This window comes from Ovis canadensis, chromosome 7 (genome assembly GCF_042477335.2).
Source record: "Ovis canadensis isolate MfBH-ARS-UI-01 breed Bighorn chromosome 7, ARS-UI_OviCan_v2, whole genome shotgun sequence".
Taxonomy (NCBI): Eukaryota; Metazoa; Chordata; class Mammalia; order Artiodactyla; family Bovidae; genus Ovis; species Ovis canadensis.
Genome location: NC_091251.1, coordinates 76,606,362 through 76,627,590, shown reverse-complemented (window position 1 = coordinate 76,627,590; position 21,229 = coordinate 76,606,362). Strand labels below are relative to the sequence as shown.

Sequence of the window (21,229 nt, the reverse complement as noted above, 5' to 3'; positions counted from 1 at the left end):
AAGAATAACTGGAGATGAGACTGGGAAGGGACGTTGGAGTCAAACCAAAAGGAGCTAAATGGGCCAATCTCAGAAGTTCATATTTACACTGCAGTCAATAGGGAATCATCAAAAATGTTGGGCACAGCAGAAACAAGACAGAGCTGCAATGTGAGGAAGAATGTGCTTGCACTGGGGCAAATTAAGAAGGCAAGTCTAGAGATAAGAAAATTAGGCAAGAGTTGAGAAATTCAAGCTAGCAAGAATGACAGCTTCAAATATGGATGGCAAGGGAAAAAGAGGAAGGGATTGAACCAAGAGATGCATCAAAGGAGAGAATTACAGGGTGAAATGACTAATTGAAACTATGAAAACAGATAGAAGAAGAAGTCAAAGATGATTCTGAGAGGACATTTTAAATTCCTGCATTTTCTCTGTAGATTGATAGGTCTATATCTTATATCACATAAATAGATATAGGCATGGGTATAGATAGAGATGGGCTTCCCTGGTGGCTCAGATGGCAGAGTCTACCTGCAATGCAGGAGACCTGGGTTTAATATAGCTAGACATAGATATCTTCACTTATTTCACCTTACCCTTTGTTTAATCTAAACACCTGCATGTAATATGCCACCATGATGATGAAGCACTCAGTATTTGCATAATAGGTTAGAAGAGCTTCAAGGAGCTCATTATTTTCTCAGAAAAGTTGGGCATCTGGAATAAGTTACAGGGAGGTTATGGAATTTTCTTCCCTGGAGGTCTTTTGCAACAAGCTGGATACCCATCTGTCTGTGAAGGCTTAGGTGTGGTCCTCTCTGAAGCCTGGGAGAAGGCTGCCTTGAGTTCTTGTGATCTTTTCCAGGCCTACAATTCTATGCTTCTACATCATTTTATGGCTTAACCCCAAGGTATATTATTCATTTGATTAAGTAAATAATAAGGCAAAACTTGAAATTTTTATGGACACTGTCATAGAATGTATTCTGGAAATCCTGAAAGTTAACCAGCAAGACCTCTGAATAAATTGTGAATAATTTTATAGGTCAGGATTCCCAGTGTGTTTGATGGAACTAGTACTGTAGTATTCTTGCTCCAAAAAATAAGAACAAAACTTCAGTGTACATTAGTATATAAAAGCCCTAATATTTCCTATAGGATAAAAGCTTTTAAAATATTCACCTAGAACTTCTCAGATCTTACAGGAGAAGGAAACGTATGTATTTGCCACTATGTATATATGTGACTATCAATATCCCCCTCTCTCTCTCTACCTAGCAATCATCTATCTACTTTTAAATTTCCTATGAAAATAGGGTCTCATAAAACATGCTTTGTTAAATATTATTCTGATTTACTTTTCATATCATAAGAAGATCTGGGTTGAGTGTATCACCAATAACATCTAAACTTGTCCAAGGATTTTGGTTAATCCGATAATTGAGTTATTTTTAAATTACAGTTTGCTTCCTTATAAAATGGAGATAATAACACCCGATTCATAGGTTGTTATGAGAATTAAATGAAAATATGTAATGCACCTGGCATAGAGACTGTAATTTGTAAGTGCTCCATAAACTTTAGCTTCCTACCTTTTGCTTCTCCATTAAGTTTTGGTACCTAATATATCTTACAAATAAATAGTTTAGGTGCAGAAATGCTTAGGCAATTAAAACCACTGGGTTCTGCTAAGCAATGAATAGCTCATCCTGTGTTAAATTAAAATGCAGGAGCTCAAGTGATTTTCCCTCAATAATCGAAGCTATCCTGTAATGTGTGTGCATACGTGTAAGGGCCACTCAGAAAAATAAGAATATTTTTAAAAAGTGGTATGATCTCGGGTGGTTTGTTTCATTAAAAAAAAAGAATTAATGGACTATTTTTAGGGTAATTTAGGTTCATAGGGAAACTGAGAAGAAAGTACAGAGTTCCCCCATACCCTCTTCCCCATAGGCATATAGCTTCCCCTACCAACAATATCTTACACAGTGTGCTACATTTGAATGAATGAACATATCATTATCAACCAAAGTCCCTACTTTGTGTCATACAGAATAATTTTGCTGCCTTAAAAGTCCCCTGTGCTCCACTTATTCATTCTCACCTTCTCCCAAGACCATGGCAACAATTGATCTTCCTACAAAATATGGTATGTAGCCCTTTCAGATTGCCTTCTTTTGCTTACTAACATCCTAAACCCTCTTTAAAGGCCTTCCATTTCAAGTCAAGTCCACCTACAATAATCTCCTTCTTCATTAACAAAAAGTCAGCTGATTAGGGACTTTATTTATATTTGCCTTTAAATTATTTTTTAAAGCTGCCTTAGTAGAGTATCTTTTAAATGTAAAAAAAATAATAAATTGAAAATTGACCAACAGAAGAAACAAACCAAAGGAGAATGATGATTATCATGAGCTAGGAACTCTGAACTGGAGTGGTCCAGCCATACTTGTTTCCTTTTTCCCCAAACTGTTGAGTTCTGCCTCCTAGCAGACAATTTCAAGTTGCCCTACTCCGGTTCCCTCCTTGGTTTCTGTCCCTGGGCTTCCATCTTTCTCTTTCTCCACACACTTTTTTTTTCTTTTCAGAGTTCTTTGAGGGTCTAAGGACAGAACAGGCTACAATCAATGAATGCAGAAAACTCAAGGGGAAACATAGAGTTGTTGATCAGTCGCTAAGTCATGTCCAACTCTTTGCAACCCCATGAACGGCAGCATGCCAGGCTTCCCTGTCCTTCAGCATCTCCCTAAGTTTGCTCAGACTTATGTCCATTGAGTCAGTGATGCCATCCAGCCATCTCATTCTCTATCTCCCTCTTTCCCTCTTGCTCTCAATCTTTCCCAGCACCAGAGTCTTTTCTAATAACTGACTTCCAACATAAAGTCAGTTCTTCACATCAGGTGGCCAAAGTGTTAGAGCTTCAGCATCAGTCCTTCCAATGAATATTCAGGGTTGATCTTTAGGATTGACTGATTTGATCTCCTTGCTGTCTGAGAGATTCTCAAGAGTCTTCTCCTGCACCACAGTTTGAAAGCAACAATTCTTTGGCACTCAGCCTTCTTTATTGTCCAACTCCCACATCTGTACATAACTACTGGAAAAACTATAGCTTTGACTATATGGACCTTTGTTGGCAAAGTGATGTCTCTGCTTTGTAATAAGCTGTCTAGGTTGTCATAGAATTTCTTACAAGGAGCAAGCATCTTTTAATCCCATGGCTGCAGTCACCACCCACAGTGATTTTGGAACCCATAAAATGAAATCTGTCACTGTTCCCACTTTTTCCCCACCTATTTTCCCATCTATGAAGTTATGGGACTGGAAATCATGATCTTCATTTTTAGAATGTTGAGTTTTAAGTCAGCTTTTTCACTCTCCACTTTTACCTTCATCAAGAGGCCCTTTGGTTTCTCTTCAATTTCTGCCATTTAAGTGGTGTCATCTGCCTATCTGCTGTGGTTGATATTTCTCCCAGCAATCTTGATTCCAGCTTGTGAGTCATTCAGCCTGGCATTTCACATGATATATTCTGCATAGCAGTGAAATAAGCAGGGTGAAAATATACAGCCTTGATGTACTCCTTTCCCAATTTTAAACCAGTCCATTGTTCCATGTCAAGTTCTAACTGTTGCTACTTGTCCTGCATACAGGTTTCTCAGCAGTCAGGTAAGGTGTTCTGGTATTCCCATCTCTTTAAGGATTTTCCACAGTTTGTTGTGATCCACACAGTCAAAGGCTTTAGTGTAGTCAATGAAGCAGAAGTATGTGTTTTTTTTTTGTTTATTTTTGTTTTTTTTTTAAATTTTCTTGCTTTTTCTGTGATCCAGCGAATGTCGGCAATTTGATCTTTGGCTCCTCTGACTTTTCTGAATCCAGCTTATATATCTGGAATTTCTTGGTTTACATACTGCTGAAGCCTAGCTTGAAGGATTTTGAGCATCATTTTGCTAGCATGTGAAATGAGTGTAATTGTATAGTAATTTGGACAGAGGAGCCTGGTAGGCTGTGGTCCATGGAGTTGCTAATAAGTCAGACATGACTTAGTGACTAAACAAAAATTGAGGCTGAGAGAAGTTAAATGACTTTCCCAATGGCTATCCTGGTGGCTTGGATAGTAAAAAATCTGTCTCTGTGCAGGAGACCTGGGTTTGATCCCTGGGTCAGGAACATCCCCTGGAGAAGGAAATGGCAACCCACTCAAGTATTCTTGCTTGGAGAATTCCATGGGCAGTGGAACCTGGTGGGCTACAGTCCATGGGGTTGCAAAGACTCCAACACAATTGAGCAACTAACACTTTCACCCATTTTTGTGGCAGACAGGTAAGAATTAACAGAATCAGGATTCAAGTTCAGGGTGGCCTGTTTCCAAATCCTTTATACTTAACACTCTTTTATGCTCAGAATGGTAACACAAGTCCCATAGATCAGTGACTCCCAAATGTTAAAGTGAAAATGTTAGTCGCTCAGTCATGTCCAGCTCTTTGTGACCTGCATGGACTGTAGCCTGCCAGGCTCCTCTGTCCATAGGATTTCGCAGGCAAGAATACTGGAGTGGGTAGCCATTCCCTTCTCCAAGGTATCTTCCTGAGCTACGGATTGAACCCAGGTCTCCTGCATTGCAGGCAGATTCTTTACCATCTGAGCCACCAGGGAAGCCCCTCCCCAATGTTAATCCTGCCCTTTATGATGAATTTTATGATGGTATGATCCATGCACATAGCACCTTGTTGTGCATCCATATACCAGATCCCAGGTGTAAGAGTTATTCAGGGAGAAGCTAGCTTCTGCCCTCTCCCTGAAGCACTCACTGGCTGCATTCCTGGTCTACACCCCTGTCATAGGATTTTCAGACCCACAGGAAAAAGACTTGCGGGCCCATAGTTCTACTTCTTAGAACAGAACCTGACTATTTTAAATTGTACAGAATTGTACTGAGTTAGCATCCAGTTTTTATGTGTAATTTGACTTTTGATAAAAACAAAAAGGAGCTAGAACAAGATTGTAATAAAAATCAAAGTGCTATACCAAGAAAGTTCTAGGTCAAGGCACACTGACAAACAGCCAAGAAAATTCAGCTATACAAATGTCACATAAAATTCTAGGCTATAATTTTCTGAATTTGAATTTTTAAATGTGGGCCTTTGAAAAAAATCAACCCTCTCAAAGGATAATATACATATACTAAAATTCACCAATTTTAACTTAGTTTAGAATTTTGGCAAATGTAAAGCAGTCATGTAACCACCACTGCAATCATGATGTAGATTATTTTCATCACACTAAAAGTTTCCCCTACTTTTGCCCCTTTGCTTCTCAGTGTCTACAAAAAAATTTGCTTGGATTTTTGTTTGGAAATTCATTCACTCTACAGAAAATTTGAGGAACAATTCACATCTTCATGGCACACTGTTTGCCAGTCTGTCTCTGTTTATTTTTCTCCTTTCATTTTTTACAGTAATGCTTTGTAATTTTCAATATATGTGTTTTAACACCATTTTATTACGTTTACGCTCATCTTCTGTTTTTCATGCTATTGTAAATGGTATTGCTTTTTAAATTTCAAGATCAAATGTTATACAAATTGTTAGCATGTAAGTATTATACAATTGATTTTTGTATACTGACCTTTGATTCTATAATCTTGCCAAATTCATTTACATGTTCTAGTAGTTTTTTGAAGACAGCTTGGGATTTTGTATATGGAAATTCACTGTCATATACTAATCAAGAAAGTTTTGCTTATTATTTTCCATCTGTCTCCCTTTCACTGGTCAAGATGTATTATCCTTTTAAAATGTTTCTGGATTCAGAGTATTAAAGATTTGTTAAAGATTTTTGCATCTATGTTCCCGAAGGATAAAGATCTATAATTTTCTTTTCTAACAATGTTTTTCTGTTGTTGTGGAAACAGGTTAATGATAGCCTCCTAAAATGAGTTAGGAAACATTCCCTGTTGTTTGCTGGAAGAGTTTCTGTAAGATTGTCATTATTTCTTCCTTAAATGCCTGGCACAGTGTATCAGTGAAGTTATCTGGACCTAGGGGTTTTCTTTGTGGGGAGAGGGGCGCATGAGTACTTTAACTCTGATTTCAATTTTTAAAAATAGATGAAAGACTTTAGCTTTTCTCTGCTACTTTGAATAAGCTTTGACACTTTGTATCTTTCAAAAAATGTCAGCCATTGCATCAAATAGATTAATTTGTTGACATATAATTATTCATAATATTGCCTTATATTTCTAACACTTGTAGGCTCTGTAGTTATATTCCCCTTTTTATTTCTGATATTGATAATTTTCATCTCCTTTTTTTAAATTTTACTTTATAATACTGTATTGGTTTGCCATACATCAACATGAATCCGCCACGGGTGTACATGAGTTCCCAATCCTGAACCCCCCTCCCACGTCCCTCCCCATACCATCTCTCTGCTTCATCTCCTTTTTTCCCTAATCATCCTGTTCAAAGATTTTAACCAATATTATGGATTTTCTCAAGTAACTAGCATTTGGGTTTATGGATTTTTCTCTACGGCTTTGGGAGTGTCTTTCTTTTTGCTTCATTGCTTTTGTAGTTGCTCTATTTTTACTTCCTTCTGCTTAAGTTAATTGCTGGTGCTCTTCTTTTTCTAATTTCTTCAAGTAGAAGTTTTGATCATTAATTTTTATAACTTTTTCTCTGTTATAATACAGTCATTTAATGCTATACATTTTTCTTTGAGTATGCTCTTTTATATCAGCCTAACAATTTGATATGCTGTGTATTCTATTCATATCAAATTATTTCCTAATTTCCCTTGTGATGCCTTCCATGAGCCATGAGTTAAGATATGTGCCATTTAATTTATAACTATTTATGGATTTTCCAGAAATATTTTTAAATTGGTTTCTAGTTTGATGTTGCTGTCATCAGAGAAAATACTCTGTAAATTAAATCATTTAAAAATTTTATGGCTCAGAATTTTGTCTGTGAATGTTTCATGTACACTTGATGAGATTATACTATGCTGTTGGGAGGAGTGCTGTATAAACAAAAATTAGGTTAGATTGATATCTTGGGCAGTTGGGGCTGCTATAACAAAAATACCGTTGACTGGATGACTTAAGCAATAAACATTTATTTCTTACAGTTCTGGAGGTTGGAGAGTCCAGCATCAAGGTTGACAGCAAATCTAGTGTCTGGAGCGAACTTTCTTCCTGGTTTGCAGATGGTTGGCCACCTTCTTGCTTTATCATCACATGACGGAGAGATGGGAATGAGAGAAAGCTTCTTCATCCTTGGTAATATTTTTTGTTTTGAAAGTTGCTTTGTCTGCTATTAATATAGTCATCCTAGCTTCCTTTCAGTTTTGTGTTACATATTTTAGCAACTTTTCACTTTGAAACTATGATATTCTTATAGAGAGCATATTTGCTTATGCCTGCAATCTGACACTCTCTACCTTTTAATTGGAATGTTTAGAAAATTTTAAATTTAATGTAATTATGAACAAGATTGTGTTCAATTCTATTATCTTGCTATAGGCTTCTCATTTATTTTATCTAGTATTTCTCTTTTTTGAACACTTCTTCTCCATTATAAAATCATTTTGTCTCCATTATTGGTTTGTTAGCTACACATTTTGCTTCGATTTACTATTAATTATTATCATCATCATTATTACTGTTGGTTTCTCAAGACTAGGAGATTGCACATTTTTTTCTGTAAAGCATCAGCTATTAAATATTTTAAATTTCTCTTGCAACTACTCAGCTTTGCCACTGTAGTTGAAAAGTATAGCTGGATATCATGTAAAAGAATGGCTATGGCTGTATTCCAATAAAACTTTAATTACAAAAATATAAAAACGGGTGGCAGCTCAAATGGGATTTGACCCACAGGCTGTCAGTTTGTCACCTTTGTAAGTTTCCCAGCATTCATCTTTAACTTAAAACAGCCTAAGTTCAAATAATATTATACTACTTTACAGTGTAACAACTTTACAAAATTGTAGTTACAGTTTGTATCTCCCAAACATCATATTATTCTTCTCATATAGTTTAAAATTAGTGTTACACTCCTCAAGATACACTATTATTATTTTGCTTCAAACTTTATCTTTCAAAGAGATTAAAAACTGAGGTGAAGTAACTTTTGAAATTTATTGACATATTTCCACTTCTTCCCTTCTCTATTCTATCATCCAAATTCAAATTTTCATTTGGTATCGTCATATTGTTACTTCTGCTTGTAGAATTTCTTTTAACATTTCTTAAAGTGCAGGTCTGCAAATGGTTAATTGTATTTTTATTAGGTTGAAAAAGTATTTCTCCTAGAGTTTTGAAAGACTCTTACTGGGTATAGAAGTCTTGGTAGACAATTTGTTTTTCAGCAGTTTAGAGATATTGTTTCATGTGTCTTTGAGCCTTCATTGTGTATAATGAGAAGTCTGTTAACCTGCTTTTTCCCCCATTGGCATAACACATATATCTTTTTTCCTCTGGGTACTTTATGGTTTTTTATTTATGATTTTTTTTTTAGAAATTTGATTACAATGTATCTTTTTGTGAGTTTCTTTATATATTTCTGCTTGAGGTTCACTGAGATGCCTGTATGTGGGTTTCAAGTTTTTAATCAAATTTTCCAGTGGCCATTATTTCTTCAGATTTTTTTCCATCCCCTATTCTCTCATTTTATTTTCCTTCTAGAAGTCCAGTTACGTATGATATACCATTTTATATTGCACTATATATGGAACAGGACATTGATTTTTCAAATCTCTTCATTCTGAATAGTTTCTATTCCTTTGTCTTCAGGTCCACTCATCTTTCTTTGGTGTGTATTGTGATAGTCATCACACTGAGTATATTTTTTTCATTGTGGATAATGTAAATTATTTCCTTTAGAAGCTACAAATATATTTTTAAAAATTATTCTTTATACCTCTCCTTACCATTATTTGTTTTCCTTTATATTCTTGAAATGTTTATAAAATTTTTATAGCTGGTTTATGGTCTTTCTTTAATAATTCCATAGTCTCCATTATTTGGGAGTTTGTTTACCCTGACTGACATTTCTTAATCATATTTCCCTTTTCCTTTCCATGCCTTTGATTGGATACTGAGCATTCTGAATTTTATGTTGAGTGCTGAATTTTATTTTTCTTTAAACAATGTTGGATTTGTTCTGATGCACAGTTAAGTTACTCATGAGTGAGTTCAGTCCCTTTAAGGCTTGCTTTCATGCTTTTCTATGACAAGTCTAGATTAGCCTTCATTCTAGAAACAAATTTGCCTGCAACAAATGCATGACACTTATGACAACATGCCCACATTTTTTAGGAGGTCCCTCCACTCTAGCTGGTAGAATCACATACTATGTTCAGCCCTTGATGAGCTCTGAGAACTGTTGGCCTATTGCTTGATACTGATTCCCAAGCCTGAGGTAGTTTCACCTGTAAATGTGGAGGTAAGTACTCAGCCAGATAGACTCAACAGAACTACTCTGCTACTCCCCTCAATTTGATGACATTCCTATACTCTGTCAGTTTATTCTACCTGCTCATAAGCCTGGGAACTGCCCCAAGAAATGAGCAAGGTCATCATATAACTTACCTCTTTTATTCCTCTTCTCTTAGGAACCATCATCCTGTGCCACGTGCCAGCCACTGTCTGAAATATATTCTTTCATGTACCGTGTCTGGTTTCTAATTATTTACACAGTGAGGGCAATTCCTATGACAGTTAATCTTGTAAGGGGGGGGGGGGGGAAACTGATGTCCTAGCTTGTTTTTGTTATTTTCGCATGACAATTTTTTTTTATTGTAGATCAATGTAGTTTTTTCAACTATCCTAGATTCTCATATTGTGTTCTTCCTCTTTTCACTGTTTTAAAAAAATTATCTTTTATGAAACAACTTTGACAGTTGTGTACAGATACTTTTTAGTTCCTTTACCTGGTAAAATTTTAAAAACTAGAAATGTTATATCAACTCTTCAATATTTTACCGATTAATTTTGCTGGGCCATGAAACTGAAAAATGTCTCGCTTCACTATCTTACATCAGATTTATACCTGTACAGGGACTGATGAAAGGAATTAAACAAAGGAATGTGGTGATAACTACATATTTGGTCAGATGGACATTACAGGGTCTTAGTTCTACCACTCTAGCAATATAAAAGTGACATTAGAGTAGATACTATAACCAGACCTCTGCCAACAAATGATGTTATTGTAGACAGGCTGTTTCAGTTCAGATTCTCCAGGAAGTAGACACCAAGACGGAGCTAAGAGTACAAGAGACTGGGGTGGGTGGAGCAGTAAAACAATGAATTATAAGGGGATTGACAGCAAGATTAAGTGAGGAGAGCCTTCAGATTATTCTGACCCCTATGAGTGAGGATGGAGAGGGAAGGAGTGTGGTGTAGGAAGAGAACTCAATTTGTGCTGGAGCTCAGAGAGTTTCAGTGGGGAGCTCCAGTGCCAAGACTGCTCATAGAATTCTGCATTGTATAGAAATGACCAGGTCCTATTACTTCTCCTGTACTCTGTTATTGACCAGGGTTTCCCAAGAAGAGGTGGCTTCAGCTCAAATGCTGCATAAATGTTGAAGGTGCTGCTTCTGGTAGTAGTCACCTAACTGCACTCACAGATTTGTCCTTGGTGGTGGTGGTGGTTGGTGGTTTAGTCGCTAAGTTGTGTCTGACTCTTGCGACCCCTTGGACTGTAGCCTGCCAGGTTCCTCTGTCTATGGGATTCTCTAGGCAAGAATACTGGAGTGGGTTGCCATTTCCTTCTTCAGGGGATCTTCCCAACCCAGGAATTGAACTCAGATCTCCTATATTGCAGGCAGTTTCTTTACCAACTGAGCTACAAGGGATTTGTCCTTAAAAGATTAAAGCAGAGTTTCTCCATGACTGTCATTGCTCTATTCTAATGCACTAAGACTGCAAGCGTGGTGGTCCTGAGAAGGAGCTGGCCCAGATCAAAGAAATACATCTGTCTTAGTCTGTTTGGGCTACTATAATAAAATACCACAGACTGAGCAATTTATAAACAGCAGAAATTTATTACTCAGAGTTCTGGAGGCTGGAAATCTAAGATCAAGGTGCCAGCATGGTTGAGTGGGGACCTTATCCTGGATCTCATACTTCTTATGGTGTTCTCACATGGCAGAAGGACAAGAAAGCTCTGTAGGATGTCTTTTATCAAGACACTAATCCCATTCATAAGAGCTCTACCCTCATGACCTAATGACCTCCTAAAGGCCTCACCTCCTAGTGTCATCATCACTAGGAATTAGGATTTCAACATTTTGTGGGGACACAAAAGAGTAATGATGTCATCCTCCCACCAACATATATCCCAATCTTCTAGAATAAGCATAGGTATGGCAATGGAACAATAATTGCTGCTTCTGTTTCCCCAGGTGATGTCTTGAATTTGAGCTCATCTTTATACCACTAGGTCCCAATTTCTTTACCTATAAAATGGAAATTACAATAATATACTCTCCTAGGCCACACATAAATTCAAATAGCTTACTGGGGGAAAAGGTAGCATGGGGAAAGAAAAGGAAGATATAATCTTCATCTTTTTAAAGCCAAGATATTTTATAGAAAATCTAAGTCTTTATCAGTTAGCAACATCTCCCATTCCTCACAACATTCTAACTTTTAAACGGATATTGAGATTTGGGTTGTTTTTTTTTTCAAAGTAAAAAGCATACAGAACTGCCTCTCTTTAAGTTATTGAAAACATCCATGAAGAGTCCCTTGCTTTCTTAAAAAATTTATTTGGAAGTACAAATTAATTCTTACATTAAGTTATGATAGCCACTTGGGCACTGGTGGTTCAGATGGTAAAGAATCTACCTGCAATGCAGGAGACCCAGGTTCATTCCCTGGGTTGGGAAAATCCCCTGGAGAAGCAAATAGCAACCCACTCCAATATTCTTGCCTGGAAAATCCATGGACAGAGGAGACTGGTGGGCTGCTTAGGTTGCCTATAGCCACACTATTGCAGCATCACTGAACTTCCCACTTATTATTAGTCCTCAATTTTAAAATTGTCATAAATCACTAGTTTCTTTAGCATTTGAAGTTTGCCTCTGTTCAAGTAAATAATAGCTTGATTATTTTTGCTGAAAGGTCATGATTTCCCTGTTTGTTCAGACCCAGTGTTCTATATTTAAGTTATAGCATACTTAATTAGTTCTATAGGAGGGGGAAGGACAAAAGACACTGAAATGCTGATTCCCAAAAAAGCACAACTCTGACTAAATCTATAATCAATCCAATTTATGATCTTATTTAAAATAAGAGTGAAGTTATTGAGAAAGCAAAAATAGAAACTGCATGCCACTGCCATCGAAAGTGGTTTGAACCAGTTGCTGACTGACTTGGACTAAAATTCAGCTTCAACCTAAAATCCAATCAAAACCATTTTAGATTCCTCTACAGTGGTTTTAGGACTGCCTCCACAATTCCCTGACTTACAATCTTCTATTCTTACTAGGATTTGTGGTTTAAGAGAATGCTTAAAATGTCATGATGTGTCAGAAGAAATGACTAAAACAATGAAAACACATCTAGGGAAGGGAGTCTTTGCATCAAGAGACATAAATGCAAAGACAAACATTTCCGTGGAAACGGTTTAGTACTCTTTGCTGATCTGTGGGGGCAGAACCACTAGGAAGGTGGATGCTCAGATTCTACCTACTTTCACTGCATTATTGCCTGCTCTTATTTATCCAAAGCCTTCTATTTCTCAAAGAAATAAACTGAGGATAAGGCTGGAAGGTGATTGCTCCCTGATGTGCTGTGTCCACCACTGTTGTCCCTGGGAATACAGGCAAAAGAGCATTTCATTTTGTGGCAGTCAGAAGCAATAGAAAGCTGGCAAAGGCTCCAGTGTGTATCTAACATTGTTTAAGAACTGGGGCAATTTAAAGAAGGCTTAGCCTTTGCCCTCAAATAGCTTATCTTCCAACAAGAAGATAAGAAAAACCCATTTGAAACAAGAGTGAACAAAATAAAGTTACACATAATTTACTGCTAAATCACTGCTCCATTAATCACATTTCATTTCATTTAATTCTCACATCTTCCCTTACTTAAATACTTCTCTAGTTTTTGAAATTCCCTTCATTCCTCTTATTGATAAAGTGGTTGCTACTTGAAGAGAGAGGTCCATGTCCCTTACTTGCTTTTACCTTTATTTAGTGGACTATGTATAGATATAAAGTAGTTAAGACTAATAAAAGAAAGAGGTTATTAGAGATCAGCTAGTAAAAAAAAATCCACTTAAAGTCATGATCTTAGAACTCTAGGAGTTAGCACATAGCAGGCCCTCCATATACGTGCTGTGAATGAATGAGCAGTCTGAAGAGATAGATAAAATATTCCAGGAGAAGAAAACACTGCAGACATGAGAATGACGTCTGCATGGAAGTGAGAGAGATTAGCCAAACTAGCGCTAAAGTTAGGTAGCATGAAATGACAGGAAGTGAGGATCACCAGGATACACAAATTATTGGCCTTTTCTGGAAAAATTTAGGTTTGATGTCCTAGAAAATGGCAAGTCTTTGAAGGTCTGGGACCAATGAGCTATAGAACAAGAGTATCTGAGGAAGATGAATAGCCTTGGCGTGTAAGCTGGGTTAGGAACAAGAGAGGCCTCGCCTAGTCCAGCTCTGAGCCCATGCCAGCTGTCCAGGTGTGAAGTGATGGCCAGGGGCGGGGGAGGTGATGGAAGGAAGGGGTATGGATAAGAAGCATTTCAAAGGAAGACTCAGCAGGAGTTAATAAACACTTTTCAGAAGATCAAAATCACTGTGCTTACTGAATCTACAGCAGAAGAGATAAGAACAGACTACAGACTAACACGGTAGAAGGAGCAAAAGATAGAAAGGCTAAGAAATAGAAACCAGGCCTGGGAGTCACAAACCCATGACCTTGCCCAGTGTACTTGATGATTCATTCCTTAAAATCAGGAGGCAGTCTCACCGTTATAGATACTTGTCAGCCTCTTGCATGCAGCCTTAAGGTTTAAGATGCAAAGAGAAAAGATACCCCAGTCCTAGTCATCAGCAGCCTTCCTGGAATTTTCTAAAACTGTCACTTCATGAGGTAGGATTCTTCTGACCTTGCCAAACCCTTTCTACCTGGTTATGTCTCCTCTGAGGCTAAGAACACCCTAAAGCAAATACCCAGGAATGTCTTCACTTGCTGGAAAATTTTGCTCCATAAACATTATTAGCAGATGACAACAGATCTTGGTTTCTTATTTCAGCATTTAAAATAGTCAATATGATGCGTAGAAAGAGTTAACTCACTCAACTGTAGAAATACACCCCAGCTCACATACAAAAGAAAGTCCAATAGGTTTAAACAGAAAGTGGAACCACAAGAGCATCATTCACTATGCATTCTCTTTACATTTTTCTCTACTGTGAGAATTTCTCTTAGGTAAGGATGTTTCGTTTGCTGTGGATTCTGCCATCTGAGGGTCTCATTAATGCTCCCAGTGTCCCTCTATCTATTCAAGAGGAAAGAAGGACTTCCAAGTAGGGATAAATTGTGGTAAAGCCATGATATAGAGTGGAAATGATGTTGTAGAACAATGCACATGATAAAACAACCATTACAAAAAAAATGATAATTAGGTGATATGATACAGGTGTCAGCTAATGCTACAGTGGTAATTATATATTTGACACACATAAATGTATCAAACCATCCCATACATTGTACATCTTAAATATATACAATGCTATAGCTCAACCATATCTTAATAAATATTAGAAATATATAAAACTTTGTCCATATACATAAAACTCAAAAATAAAATAGGCAATTTATAAAATAATATATATATATGTTATATATCTAACATATATCAGGATTTTATTGAGTCTAAAATGTGAAAGGAGCCCTATGTAGTTCAGGGACACACTAAGGCTTCCGTGGCGGCTCAGTGAACCCACGGAGACGCAGGTTCAATCTGAGTGTCGGGAAGACCCCCTGAAGAAGGAAATGGCAACTCACTCCAATATTCTTGCCTGGGAAATCCTGTGGATAGAGGAGGCTGGAAGGCTCCAGCCCATGGGGTGGCAAAAGGATCAGACATGACTTGGCGACTAAAAACAACAGCAGCACCAGTATGAGAAAATCTAAACACTTGCACCTGGCAAGGAGAGGACAGATGAGGCATCAGGAAAATATTGAATATAATGGGATATACCAAGGGGCTTCAACCATGTTTGTAATGAGTCATCTGTTTAGCTGCATAGTGTGTATAGGTGTGTTCATGACATAATTCCTTATACCTTTCTATAGATATGAAATATTTAACATTTCCTTTAAACCTTCAGCTCTTTCCCGGGAGGAAAGGTGAAAATTCACACTTCACAACATAGAAGTAGACTCACTTTCCTCCTGTCCTTAGTGTAGAGGAGCCCCATTTCCAGGTAGGGAGACAAAAATAGAAGAGAGGGGACCCCTGCACAAAGGATTCAGTTGTTAAAGGAACAAATAACCCTTCATTCAACCTTCACTAGTGAGCTTTAAAAAGTCTGTATATTTTTATTTTTGCTGCACAGAAATTCCCTTCCAAGAGGAGAGGAGCATGATGTTTTGGCATTACTCAGCAGGGAAAAGGGCTTTCTCCTACTACAATGTTTAAGAAGGCCAGTATGTGCGAGTCACCCGAAATACTTCCTGAATGCCTGCGCCTTGCTGGCTCACAGAAAGGGGATTAGTAAAGCACCATTAACCCCACAATGAAAACACATCAGTTCAGGGTTTTCTTTCATCCTAAACCCAGTTTATAAACATAGCCTTATCACAAGGAGAATGTTTATCTTCATGTGTTATAAGTAGATTTCCAAAAAGCAACAGTAGCTAATGAAATTAAATATGATGTTGGAAAATCTATTTTCTCCCTCCAGCAAAAATGACACAGAAGACAGTTAAGCCAGAATGTGGTTTAGTTTAAGCATCCTCTACTCTGATTAATTTAGACATTTTATTAATAAGTTTAAGAAAGCCAGAGATTTGAACCTAAGCATTTCCTAGTTTCCCACCTACTTACACCAAATTTCTTAAATGAGTCAAGAGATGGAGCTTTTTGTAGCTTTTCAGGGCTGAGAGTTAAGACATGTTCTAGCAATTTATGATCATTTATCTGAGAAACAGTTGATGACAAAGGAAACTTAATTACAGCTTTCCTCCTTCTTCCAACCACCCAAGAGGTCCTTGAGCTTCCCTGTTTGTTTTTATTTATATGTAGACTTTCAGAGGCTAATTTGACTGAAGACCTTAACTAACCTTGGCTTTTCTAAAAGCTTCCCTGAAGGGTTAATAGTATGTTTCTACCCCTATCATCATTTTTCACTTGAGGATCACATTTGTTATGCACAATTACTAATGAAATGATGAAACAAATGGAGAAACAGTGCAGGCTGTCACTCCCAAAGGACCAATGTGCAAATTTAAATGTGTCTCAGCTCTCCAACATTGAAGCATATAAATCTGTACAACATGTTCCTTATAAAATTTCTGACAATGCAAGTGTCACAGCTAACAAGTCTTGAAAGCAAAATGTAATTTACCACCTATTCTTTTCCCTGGTGTGCGGTAGTGGGTGGGGGGGCAAGTCAATAGTGGAACTCAGTATGTAGTATTTTCTGAACCAAAACGTGGAGTTCATGGCACTGCAGAATTGATGCAATCATAAGAAACAAGACTGTTCAAGTTAGGAGAGAGTGAGTGAGTGAGTGAGTGAAGCAGCTTAGGTCATGTCCAACTCTGCGACCCTGTGGACAATAGCCCGCCAGGATCCTCTGTCCTGGGATTCTCCAGGCAAGAATACTGGAGTGGGTTGCCATGCCCTCCTCCAGGGGATCTTACTGACGCAGGGATCTTTTACACCTGACCACATCTTTTACATCTCCTGCACTGACAGGTGGGTTCTTTACCATGAGCGCCACTGGGGAAGCCCAATTCAATTTACAGCTTTTATGGAACGTTGGGGATATGTGGTTGCCATATACATATACGGATAGCTGAGCGTAGAAGTGGGAAGATGCAATGTACACATTAGGACACATATGTGGAGAAATAACTTTCATTTTCCATGACTGAAAACTTTTTCATCTGTTTCTAGGACAGTTTATCCTATTCCATTCAGGTGTATGTAGTCTGAGCTAATGATTTGCAGCCAAATCTGAGTTATCTTCAGTTCAGTTCAGTTGCTCAGTCGTGTCCGACTTTTTGTGACCCCATGAATCGCAGCACACCAGGCCTCCCTGTCCATCACCAACTGCCGGAGTTCACTCAGACTCACATCCATTGAGTCAGTGATGCCATCCAGCCATCTCATCCTCCGTCGTCCCCTTCTCCTCCTGCCCGCAATCCCTCCCAGCATCAGAGTCTTTTCCAATGAGTCAGTTCTTCACCTGAGGTGGCCAAAGTAGTCACTAACTAATTGCCACATCTGGTTAATTGATCAATTACCCCAGGCTTCTACCCTTTCCTTTTCTTCTTTCTCCTTGTATGTAATCTGGTTTTCTGGCTGAGTTTTTCATTGTGCCAGCACTGATAAGGAATGTCTAGGCCTGAGTGGTGCCTACTGTGGGCTTCTCATCTCATCTGGTGTCCAAGCATCAGCTTCTCTCACTTATTTATCCATTCATTTATAGATATTGACTATGCCAAATACTATGCTGATTATATAAATATAAGCAAGACATGGTTCATGATTTTAAGGAATTCCCAGTCTAGTAGAGAGGAAGCATATTAGTAAGTATTTCCAGGGCATACTCAGTTTAGTTCAGTTCAGTTTAGTTCAGTTCAGTAAGTCAGTCGTGTCCGACTCTTTGTGACCCCATGAATCGCAGCATGCCAGGCCTCCCTGTCCATCACCAATTCTGGGAGTTCACTCAAACTCACATCCATCGAGTCGGTGATGCCATCCAGCCATCCCATCCTCCATTGTCCCCTTTTCCTCCTGCCCCCAATCCCTCCCAGCATCAGAGTCTTTTCCAACAAGTCAACTCTTTACATGAGGTGGCCAAAGTACTGGAGTCTCAGCTTTAGCATCATTCCTTCCAAAGAATACCCAGGGCTGATCTCCTTTAGAATGGACTGGTTGGATCTCCTTGCAGTCCAAGGGACTCTCAAGAGTCTTTTCCAACACCAGAGTTCAAAAGCATCAATTCTTCAGCGCTCAGCTTTCTTCACAGTCCAACTCTCACATCCATACATGACTACTGGAAAAACCATAGCCTTGACTAGACGGACCTTTGTTGGCAAAGTAATGTCTCTGCTTTTCAATATGCTATCTAGGTTGGTCATAACTTTTCTTCCTAGAAGTAAGCGTCTTTTAATTTCATGGCTGCTAGAGACATGCAAAATGTAAATAGATATCTGTACAGAATGGCAGGATTGCATGGAGATTCAGAAAATTTCTTTAGAAAAGCTGATGCTTCCATTAAGACTTGGAGGGTGATTAGGCTATTATCACCAGCAGAACAGAGCCTTTTTTTTTTTTTGGCAATAGGAACAATGGAAGGAAAAAGATGGGGGCATGAAACAGCATTCAGTTCAGTTCAATTGCTCAGTTGTGTCTGACTCTTTGAGACCCCATGGATTGCAGTACACCAGGCTTCCCTGTCCATCACCAACTCCTGGAGCTTACTCAGACTCATGTCCATTGAGTCTGTGATGCCATCCAACCATCTCATCCTCTGTCATCCCCTTCTCCTCCCGCCTTCAATCATTCGAAGCATCAGGGTCTTTTCAAATGAGTCAATTCTTTGCATCAGGTGGCCAAAGTATTGGAGTTTCAGCTTCAGCATCAGTCCTTCCAATGAATATTTAGGATTGATTTCCTTTAGGATGGACTGGTTGGATCTCCTTGCTGTCCAAGGGACTCTCAAGAGTCTTCTCCAACACCAGAGTTTGAAAGCATCAATTCTTCGGTGCTCAGCTTTCTTCACAGTCCAACTCTCACATCCATACATGACTACTGGAAAAATCAAAGCTTTGACTAGATGGACCTTTGTTGGCAAAGTAATGTCCCTGTCTTTTAATATGCTGTCTAGGTTGGTCCTTGCTTCCGAAAAGCAATCATCTTTTAATTTCATGGCTACAGTCATCATCTGCAGTGATTTTGGAATCCCCAAAAATAAAGTCTGTCACTATTTCCATTGTTTCCCCATCTATTTGCGATGAAATGATGGGACCAGATGCCATGATCTTAATTTTCTGAATGTTGAGTTTTAAGCCAATTTTTTCACTCTACTCTTTCACTTTCATCAAGTGGCTCTTTAGTTCTTCACTTTCTGCCATAAGTGTGGTGGAAACAGCATTAGAGAGCTACAAATACGCTATGATTTAGTGTAGTTGGAACAAGGAAGGTGAAGTGGAGAATAGGAAGAGGTAAGAAGATGGTCTGGAGACAGATAATCAAATCAAGAACTGGAAAATGATTCTTTGAATTGAAAGAGAGATATGACCATACATACCTTGTAGAAAGACCATTCTTGCTATAGGGTAGGGGGTAGACTTAAGTAGGTCAACTTTGGAGGTAGGAAGGCTAGACAGGAAATTATGAAAATGTGAATTAAGAGAGCAATAGTGAAATAAAAGGGAAAGAATAGCAGTGAGAAATAGTTTGTAGATTTGAGAAGACTTGATTACTTACTGGTGTTGGTAATGAAAGTCTGATGGGTGCATAATAATTTAATTTGCTGAGATCAAGAATATAATACAGTGAATACCTTTTATCAGGTAGGTTATTTAGTTCGCTTTTGAACATATGAAGTTTAGGGAATTTTTGAGATACCCAGATGGAACTATTTAATGGGTAATTAAACAAGTCAGGAACTAAGCATTAAAATCTGGGCTAATTATGTAGATTTGGAAGCTATAAGCATACAGCTTGCATTAATGTCTGTGTCTGTCTCTGCATGCTTGAATGTGATCTTATTTTGTACCAGCAATTTTGTTGGGCATAGGATTCTAAATGGAAATTATTTTCTTGTATGGGTTTGAAGTATTGACTCACATTTTAGTATCCAGGATTGTTGATGAGGCATCCAATTCCCATTTTAGTCTTATTTCCTTTGATTTTTCTTGCTAAATGTAGAAAAGAAAGGACACAGATTGAAACTTGGTAACACTAGCATTTTGGAGGTTTAGAAGAAAACATGGAATCTTATGAGACAGTCTGAGGAAAAGAAGTCAAAGGATCAAGAAAGTGTTAAGTATCTGAAGGGAAAGGTTGAGGGTTTTCCAAGAAGGAAAATCATCAACAATATCAGGTTCCAGAAAGATCAAGTTAAATAAGCCAAGAATGGGCCAGTTAGATTTGGCAATTTGTAGGGCAAAGATAACTTTTACTAGAATATTCCAGCGGAGTATTGGGGTAGGAACTGAATGAAGGACTCCCGATTCAAAATGGGAGACCGAGGACACAGCCTGCCTCCCTTGTCAATCTACTGAGATGACTGGAAGACCTACAAGAGGCTGACTCCATACCAGTGATAAAAATAGGGAGAAATCATCAATGCATCAAAAATTTTGACAAATTTTTGGAAAATAAAATAACCCAGGTTTTCACTTTGTGACTAATCACAAAGTAAAGTCTGAAGACTTAGGGAGGGAACTCACTGTGGACTATTTACTCACCCTCTTTTAAATATGTCCTCTGAGAGGGCTGAGGAGATAATGCTTTCACCAAAACATTGAGAAGTATGTTGGTAGAGAAAGTGCCAGCATCTATGAAGAGTGTCACTGTGGAGTACAGGCTGAAAAGGCTGGTGGGAGATACTACAATAAAATGTGTTCCTGGCTTCTGTAGGTGTCGAGAACTCTGCATGGTCTGAGATTTTATCTGACGTACAAGTTGGCTTGCTAGTATTTCATGAACGATGGCAGAAGACATGAAACTTCTGAATTAAAGACAAGGAACTGCTTAAATTCACAGTATATCAAGCAGCATGAGTAAATTTGCAGCAGGCCACCCTGCCTTCCGTTTCCTCGGAGGTCATGCAGTTGGACCCAGATGGATACATACTCGTGAAGTAGGTTGCGTTGTAAAAGAGAAATGCTGAGGTGAGAAAACCCAAATCTTTAATAATGAACTGTAAGCATATCTGCCTTTTGTTTGGGAGACACTATCTCTAGTTTCTAAGGCTGTTTGGTATACAAACAGATTAGACAATATGGAGCAAAGGCAGACAGTGCCTTGCTCACAAGACA

General features: G+C 38.2%; 1 protein-coding gene across 1 annotated transcript in view; it reads left to right on the top strand.

The window, feature by feature from the left end:
* The window catches only part of LOC138443734 (uncharacterized), a 434,643-nt gene that overhangs the window by 184,110 nt on the left and 229,304 nt on the right, over positions 1 to 21,229 (top strand). Inside the window, exon 6 of the mRNA XM_069596664.1 lies at positions 7,111 to 7,261. Coding sequence (XP_069452765.1) covers positions 7,111 to 7,261 — 151 coding nt within the window. The remainder of the gene's footprint in view (positions 1 to 7,110; positions 7,262 to 21,229) is intronic.